Source organism: Ciona robusta, chromosome 10 (genome assembly GCF_009617815.1).
Source record: "Ciona robusta chromosome 10, ASM961781v2".
Classification (NCBI taxonomy): domain Eukaryota; kingdom Metazoa; phylum Chordata; class Ascidiacea; order Phlebobranchia; family Cionidae; genus Ciona; species Ciona robusta.
The window spans coordinates 2,652,326-2,661,495 of NC_143244.1; the positions used below are offsets into that span (position 1 = coordinate 2,652,326).

Sequence of the window (9,170 nt, forward strand, 5' to 3'; positions counted from 1 at the left end):
GCCAATAGCACCACATAACAACAATTGTTCATAAACAGAACGGTCCAAAATAGTAGCACTTGACCCACTGTCAACCAAAAACTTAATAGGGTTAGACAAACCTTGCAGCATGCAGAGAACATAAAAAGCATGTGTCCACCTGGCCTCGTCTTCAACAACTGGTGAATCGGCCTTTTCACCAGTTATCGCCCGTTTAAAGAAGTTTGATTTGACGTTCTCATTCCATGACGCGACGCATTAAAGTGTCGACAATCTCTTTTCCAGTGGCCTGTTTCGCCACAAAATGCACAGACTTGTACTGGACGACGTGCTCCCCTGGTACCGCTCGAATCCCGGCATTCATGCGCGAGGTACCGGGATTCATGAAGCGGTGTCTGCTGAATCGCGTGGAAGTCAAAAGATTGCAATCGGTCGGCCATATCTACCGCTTCTGACAGTGTATCTGACATTAGAAAAGGATACTACATCATCAATATAGACTAGACAGGTATTCCACAATATACCATGAAGGACACGCTCCATCAAACGTTCGAACGTGGATGAAGCATTCGTTAGACCAAAAGGCATAACTTTAAACTGAAACAAACCCTTACCCGGAATGGCGAAACCCGTTTTTGCTTTGTCGGCATCGCCACTGGCCAAGTCTAACGTAGTAAAATATTTAGCTCCGCCGAGAGTATCCAGAATGTCGTCGATTCGGGGTAAGGGATAAGCGTCCTTGCGTGTCACTGCGTTGAGTTTTCGGTAGTCCACACAGAATCGAGGAGTTCCATCTTTTTTGCTTACCAATACAATCGGAGACGACCACGGACCAACGCACGGTTCAATAATTCCCAAGGCCAACATCCTTCGCAGCTCGGCATCCACTATTTGTTTCTTGGCCCAAGATAATCGACGGGGGGGGGGGGGGGGGGGGGGTTGTCTTATCGGTGGTGAGGTTCCGGTATCAATGTTATGTTCTATTAACTGCGTGCGACCCAACTCGCCGTTCGGTTTCGCGAACACGTCTTCGTACTGCGCAAGGAGGTCCCGCACAGCTCCTCGTTCTGCAACGTTTAAGTGGCGCAAGGGTTCGAGCAAACATTTTAGATGTTCTGGAAAGGGATCGTGAAGAGTTAATGCCGATTTGGTAGTGCTACGAGACGGATTGTTTTGATGTGTCGTCGAACACGATTCCATATTTATTGTTTGCCCGTTAATCAACAACGATCGTGTTTTAAAATTTATCAGGCAACCTTCGCTTATGAGTATGTCAGAACCCAATATACCTCGAGGAGTGCCAATGTCAGCTACCAGGACAACTACATTTGTCTGCACCTTTCCAAAGTTAAGACAGACTCGAACACTACCATAGCACTTTATATTTCCTTTATTAGCGGCCGCAAGAATTACACCCACACGGAGTTAACTGGCCAATAGCACCACATAACAACAATTGTTCATAAACAGAACGGTCCAAAATAGTAGCACTTGACCCACTGTCAACCAAAAACTTAATAGGGTTAGACAAACCTTGCAGCATGCAGAGAACATAAAAAGCATGTGTCCACCTGGCCTCGTCTTCAACAACTGGTGAATCGGCCTTTTCACCAGTTATCGCCCGTTTAAAGAAGTTTGATTTGACGTTCTCATTCCATGACGCGACGCATTAAAGTGTCGACAATCTCTTTTCCAGTGGCCTGTTTCGCCACAAAATGCACAGACTTGTACTGGACGACGTGCTCCCCTGGTACCGCTCGAATCCCGGCATTCATGCGCGAGGTACCGGGATTCATGAAGCGGTGTCTGCTGAATCGCGTGGAAGTCAAAAGATTGCAATCGGTCGGCCATATCTACCGCTTCTGACAGTGTATCTGGTAGTCTTTGCGCTAGATTTCGTCTTATCGACATGTCGTCCAAGCCCGAAATGAATTGCTCGACCAAATACCGTTGCACACAATCCACTGGCAAGGCAGGATGTGCATCTCTAATTATGCGCCGAAGGCGGTTCCCGAATCGCAAATAGGTTTCCTCGGGCATCTTAGCCGCGGCGTGAAAGAGTGCGCGCGCTCTAGTTGAGTTTGTGTTTCCATAGTGCCTGTCGAGCTCTTTTGTTAGACAGTCGTAGTTCCACTTATCCTCACCGGTTAAGTTACGCTGCACTTCCAGAGTTTCATGGATTAACGCCGCGGCGAGATGACGACCCATTTCTTGAACCGACCACTTATTCACGCGACCTATATTTTCAAAATATTGTTTGTAGTCGCCCCAATTACTACAACCATCGAACATCCTGGGAAAGATCACGGAGGCCGGAGAGCTTGTATCTTTAACCTCCACTTTTGGCTTTACCTCTTCAGTCTCTGTAAATCTGCGCTCCAAATTGCCCAAGCGTCGGGTAAGAGAGCTTATCTGACTGCGAAGCAATTGATTTTCCGCTTCAAGGCAACTCAAACCTAATTCTAGCGTCTTAAGGCGTCTTTCTTCCATGGTCCCTCTGTGGTCACCAATGTAACAAACTTGTCACAATCAGAGCTTTTATTATGTCGGGATTCTAGGCTGCGGTTTACAACGTACCGCTCGCTAGCTTGTCCAAAATAAAATGACCGAGAAAACTAAGGTTATTCAGATTCCAGACTATGCAGAACCCGGATGTCCGCTAGATGCAACTCAAAGCGCACACAGACACAACAAAGAATACCTTACAACAACGAATATACGTTACAACAACGAATACGTTACACTACAAGAAATACGTTACAGGTATAATCATAGTTTAATAAAGAAGTTGTATTATTAAAATATGGTATATTATATTATATCTGTGGTCAAAAGTGAGTGAGAAAGAAAACGATACAGTCCATAGATATCTAAACATACAGATAGGAAGCTTAGGTCACGTGACAAGTGATTTTTGAACTTGAGGAATACAGCCTATTTCTTACCGTCTAAACAAACATAAATTTCAAATTGCAGCGACAATTAAGATCACATTAAAATCTATACCTTAAGTAAATGACTGGGATCGGTACAAATAAAAATAGGATGAGTAGGCCTGTATGGGTTTGGAGCAGTAAAACACCTTCACGAATAGTGTATGATCCTCCATGTAAAATGGAAAAAAATCTTTTGTTCGTCGGAGCACCATCAGCAACAATTGCATTAACATGCACATTGTTAGTCTCACATTTGCCAACTCGCCTTCCCCAAAAGTAGACATCAATTGAAGTGCTGTGGTGACAGTAGTTGGCCACCATGATAGAGGCATAGAGATTTCTTTCTTCATTGATCGCACATAAAAAACTAATAAAAAAATGTTAAAAATAAAAATATTACAGAAAAATTATTGTACTACTTACTACAAATATGTGTTGCAATTTTTGTATCTACTTTGCGATCCCCAAAGTCTACAAAGCCAACCAACTGACCATCTTGATATACCAAGCCTTCCTTTACTTAATATCAAAAAACACCCAAGAAGAAAATAAATAAACAAACATTTCATCGACAGTCAGATAACCTTCTACTGGTTCTTGAAGTCTCTTCATTGACTCCACAGCAATTGGATTAATGCCAGGAGAGTTCGTTGCTATATTCATGTTATCAAGTTTATTTTGTTATAATCAGATAAATTAAAATCAAGAAAATTGTATCTATACTTTTGCAGAGTTCTGGATGATGGCAATTTCAGTACATCTGAAGTCAAAAGCTGTTGATAAGCTGCAGGTGATCGAGAGTATAGCTCTATTGCCCAGCGTACAATGTCTGGGTGGTATCGACGACCATGTGCAGATGTTTTAGAATTTTGAATCTGTTCTTTGAAAAAAGTTGTTGCCACTCGTTCATATTGTTGCCTTCTGATTCTAGTAGTGTCTGTGTATACATTTGGGTACTATAATTTACAATATGGACAAAGAAATAAAATACAGAAACAAAAATCGCAAAATGATATTACCATAAAGTCAGAATGCAATCCATCGTCTATATTAACTAAATCTTCATCCTTAACATCACGTCTATTGTTGTGTTCTTGGGTTTGTATTAAGACGCCAAATTGTAGAATGAAAACTAAGGCGAGCACACGTATATAAAGGGCACTAAATTGCGACATAGCGACACTGATTACTACATAACTACACAATTAATAATGAAACACGACACAATTAATAATGAAGCACGCTGACTGCGGCACATTGCGCAAGTCACGTGGCTAAGGCATGCCAGTGCCTTTCTGTCGTGGGTGTGCTCGGAGGCGTGTCCATAACACCTCTCAACCGAAGAGAAAATTCTCTCATCTGATTAAGGATGAAAATCGATCTGGAGGTTTGCGCGATCTGGTGGTTCGTCGCAGATTACTAGGACCCGACGCGGAAGTGTTCGGACTGTCTGGAACGTGCACTTCTGGAGACGGAGCCTGCAGAAAATGCTCTTCTTCCACCGGTTGTAAATCATCGTCGGAACCGTATCGAACGCGTAGTTGGTCGATGTGACGGCTCCAGATTGGACCTCGGGGAAAAACTTTAATATGAAACATTCGACTGCCAACCACTTTTACAATGGTGGCAGGAACCCAGCGACCCTTCGTTCTCGCTATTTGGCCCACGTATAAAGCATAACATGGATCGCCCACTTTGAATGAGGTGGGTTTCGGATCGGCTTCGTTTGGCTACCTTGCATCACGTGTGCTGGCGAAGGCAATAGAGTATCAATTTTTGTTCGGATTTGTCTGCCGTTCAGAAGTTCACTCGGTGAAAATCCACTAGCGTTGGGAGTGCGCCGGTATTGGAGAAGGAACTCCTGCAGTGCGTCTTTAGGGGGTTTGGAAGAGTTCGTCATTGATTTTTTAAAAGTTTGTATCAATCTCTCCGCAGCGCCATTTGTTGCAGGAAAATATGGTGCTCCCGTCAAGTGAACGATGCCCCGTTGCTTGCAAAAGTCCTGTAACTCGGCAGACATAAAAGCCTGAGCATTGTCCGATACAATAGTGTGTGGGTAGCCGAAATGCGAGAAATCTTTTTCCAACAACTTCATAGTTGTTCTCGATGACATCGATTGCGTTTGGTGTATACAATGGTACTTGGAGTGTGCATCGATTATCATAAGCCAGTTACTTCCCAGGAAGTTAACTGCGTGATCGATGTGTACTCGACTCCATGGTTTTTCTGGCATCATCCAAGGATGAATGGCGGCCTTTGGTGGAGCGTTTTGATGTTCGGCACAAGTTTGATACTTATGACCTAGAACCGTAATGTCGTCATCAATATTAGGCCAGTAAACGGCAGTTCTGGCCAGCTGCTTCATCCGCTGAATCCCGAAATGTCCCTGATGTAAGATTTGCAACACTGCAGAACTAAGTGATTCCGGTATAACTAACCGCGAACCATACAGTAGACATTCGTAACTCGTACTTAACGAATCCGCTACTTTTTTTAAACCTGCCCGCTGGATCACTGTTTGCAAAAGAAGATGGCCAACCCTCTCTCGTGAAGCGCATCACTTTGGATAAGACCGGATCTTTTCCACTTTCTTTTCTCAGTAATGTCGAATCGGTGGGTTGAACTTGTAAGATCAGACTGGTGATCGCACAAACGGTATCGGTGTCTTGTGCCCTTTCCTCCTTGTCGAAGTCTGCATCGTCCCCAACCGGTAAACGACTGAGTGCATCGGCATTCTGATGTTCCGATGTTTTCCGATATTCAATCTCGTATTGAAATTGACTGACGAAAAGTGCCCACCTTGCTAGGCGGTTTGCTGCTAAAGCAGGTGTCGCTTTAGTTGGACCGAACAAAGCTAGAAGTGGTTTGTGATCGGTCAGCAATAGGAATTTTCTTCCAAAAAGATATTGGTAAAATTTCTTCAGCGCGAAGATTATAGCAAGAGCCTCTTTCTGGATTTGGCCGTAGTGGCGCTGGCTAGTTGTCAGTGATTTTGATGCGTTATAATAATTGGCCTTTCGCTTCCATCTGGATAGCGGTGAAACAAAACTGCTCCAATTCCAACATTTGAGGCATCGCAGGAAATTTCCGCTGACAACCATTTCTTCAACTTGCAGAATGCGGCCTCCTCGTTCTTGCCCCAATTCCATGTGATGGATGACCTGGTAAGTCGATATAAATGCTCTGCAACACTTGCGAATTGAGACGGTAGGAACTTGCTGTAGAATTGAACTGACCCAAGAAACGAACGCAAGCTTGGCACGTCTCTTGGTCTTGGCATATTAACAACCGCATCCAATTTTGAACCTTTTGAAATGCCTTCTTTAGTTAAAGTGTGTCCCAAGTATTCGACTTGGGGTAATGCAAACTTGCATTTTTCTAGGCTGCATCGTAGACCCTTGTCGTTAAGCCGTTGAAGAAGATGGCGAAGATTGTAGATATGTTCTTCGGCCGTTGATCCGCTGACCAGTAGATCATCGAGATAGACGGTCACACCTTGCAAATCTTGTGTGAGGTCGTCCATTATGAATTGGAAATACCCGGGGGCAGAGGTTATACCAAATGGTAAAACGTTTTGCAATAGAACGCCTCGGTGTGTACTGATGGCTAGTCGTTTGCGACTCTCTGGCCCCAACCGGATTTGATTATAAGCGTCAGCTAGATCAATTTTTGTAAAACCATGTCCACCTCGTAACTTGCGCAACAAGTCTTCAGGGAGTGGAAGTGGATGACGGTGTGTAGATAACTGCGGGTTTACGGTGACGGAATAGTCGCCGCAAACTCGTATCTGGGCTTTGGCTTGTCCTGGAAGTAGTGATTTACGAATTGGAACCACTGGAGTTCCCCACTTGTTGAACTTCGCAGGCGTCCAAATACCTCTTGCGATGCCAGAATCATACGCTTGATTGACATCGTCTTGTAATGCAAATGGAACAGGTCTCGGCTTGCAGAATTTAGGCTTTACGTCGTCTGTAAACTCCACCTCTAGTTCAAAATCCTTTAAACACCCCAATTCAGGTTTGAAAAGATCCGGGTATTGGTCACAAAGTTGTTTGCAAGCCTTTTGTAAAAACCCGTCCGAACGGCCACCTTCATATAACGCGTGTAGCTTCTCGCCCGGGTTGTGCAGTAGCTGGTCCAACGAAATATGCAACGCTTTAATGGCACATCGACCCATCAGATTGAGATGCGGCATTTTAGTGACGAAAATTTCGATGTTACTTCTCGGATGTTCCATATTGAACTTTTGCCTCGAATGCTCCCACGATTGGAACTAACTGCTCTGTCGCAGAATTGAAACGCCGGGTTGACTGCTTCAATCTCGGTTTGCCCACTTTTCTCCAAGTTTCGACAGAAATGAAATTCCCGTTAGTTGCCGTGTCCATCTCCAACATGCATTCTTTACCATTAATACCAACGATCACCTCTAGTTTCTTATTGGAACCTATTTGCTGCTTTATTGGCCGTAACACCTTGACGTTGTCAACGGAGGCCTGCTGCTTCGTTCTGCAAACAGCTTCCACGTGTCCCACATTTTTGCAATAATTGCACTTGGCCGTTTTATAATGGCAAGCAGGGGCAAGATGATCGGCTTTCCCGCATCGATAGCAACGAATTTTCTTTTTATAGGCTTGCTTCTTAGCGGGTGAGACGACAGAGGTTTTCTTTGCTTCTCGTACTTTGTGTACAGGTGCCCGCGTTCCATAAACGGTCTCCTTTGCAACCTTTGCAGCTTCTTCAGCTTGCGTGGCAATTTCAACAGCACGCGTAAATGTCAGCTCATCAGCGTTAACTTTAAAAATTGGCTTCAGTACCGCTTCGTTGGATATGGAGCAAATGAACCTCGTTCGCAATGCCTCGTCCAGCGGGTTTTGTATCGAAGGAAAATCACACGTGCCCGCGTCCTGGCGAATGCGTGCAGCCAATTCTTGCACTGTTTCCCCAGGCTTTCGTTGCATGTTGCTCCAAAACTTGAAACGTTCCCGAATTACAAATCGCTTCGGGTCGAACTGTTGCTTCATAAAGGTTTCAATATCTTCAATTGAAAGGTCGTTGACGGTTTTTACTGGAGAGCTTTGTCCCGCCACACTGAAAAGAAGCTTGTAGGTAGTGGTCGTTTGGTTGGTCAAAAAAACTTGAGCCACCCTCGTTTCTGGTACAGCATGTGCCCGTGTGAACGTAGTAAACCTCGACCAATAGTCGTGCCACAGCTCCGATGTAGAGTCAAACGATGTAAAACTTGGAATGGCAACGGAAGACGTTGCCGTTTCACCAGAACCAGCCTTCTCAACCAAGGTAAGAATCATCTTCATTTGTTGTTCATGTCGCCTTTGCTGTTCTTCCTGAAGTTCATCGTGACGCCTTTGTTGTTCTACTTGCTGTTCATCGTGACGCTCCTGCTGCTGTTTCAACTGTTCTTGAATCAGTTTCGCAACTTTTTCCATCTTATGTTAAATTGGAATCTTCAAGACCAAACTGCGTTTTCCTCGTTCAGTTGGTTGAGATCCCGTCCTCGTCGCCAATAACTCTGTTGTGTTCTTGGGTTTGTATTAAGACGCCAAATTGTAGAATGAAAACTAAGGCGAGCACACACGTATCTAAAGGGCACTAAATTGCGACATAGCGACACTGATTACTACATAACTACACAATTAATAATGAAACACGACACAATTAATAATGAAGCACGCTGACTGCGGCACATTGCGCAAGTCACGTGGCTAAGGCATGCCAGTGCCTTTCTGTCGTGGGTGTGTTCGGAGGCGTGTCCATAACATCTTATATGGCGGCCCATCGTTATCACATGAAAAATCAACTTTTTATTATAATTATTTTTGCGTTTTTATTTTCAATTTCATTTTAAATTTCAGAATATTGGTGCACTGATATAATAATAGAAAAAGTAGTTTGAATGTAAACTAATACTCTCATTATTGTGTTACTTGACTGGTACATGTACAAGCAAGTGCTCTTGCAAATAATGCTGGTCAATATGCTATGCGCAAGCCCGCATCGTCTTTATGACTGCAATTTGTTTCATAACTACGCCCCTCGAGAGAGGTTTACTATGGCTCAGGAAAGACGTTTATGTTTCAATTGTCTTGCGCCTGGACACAGCGCTAGGTTTTGTAGAAGTGGAGCTCGCTGTCGAGCTTGTCATCTTTTCCACCACACTTACCACCACACTCTGCTGCATATCCAACCGTCTTTCACAAAATCGCAAACTAACAGCAGCCGAAATGAAGTTGTCACTAC

General features: G+C 44.1%; 1 protein-coding gene and 1 long non-coding RNA gene across 2 annotated transcripts; one reads left to right on the forward strand and one right to left on the reverse strand.

Annotated features, from left to right (window-relative positions):
- The first annotated feature begins 2,581 nt into the window (after positions 1-2,581).
- Positions 2,582-3,781, forward strand: LOC149729519 (uncharacterized). The gene is made up of 2 exons (XR_016385907.1): positions 2,582-2,742; positions 3,647-3,781. It is a non-coding gene; the product is annotated as an uncharacterized LOC149729519 (long non-coding RNA).
- Positions 3,782-7,188: 3,407 nt separating this feature from the next.
- LOC149729520 (uncharacterized) lies at positions 7,189-8,359 on the reverse strand. The gene is made up of 2 exons (XM_089886913.1): positions 7,250-8,359; positions 7,189-7,197 (listed from the first exon to the last, which is right to left on the reverse strand). Exons 1-2 carry the CDS (start codon positions 8,357-8,359, stop codon positions 7,189-7,191), a joined length of 1,119 nt encoding a protein of 372 aa, XP_089743039.1.
- Positions 8,360-9,170: the final 811 nt, after the last annotated feature.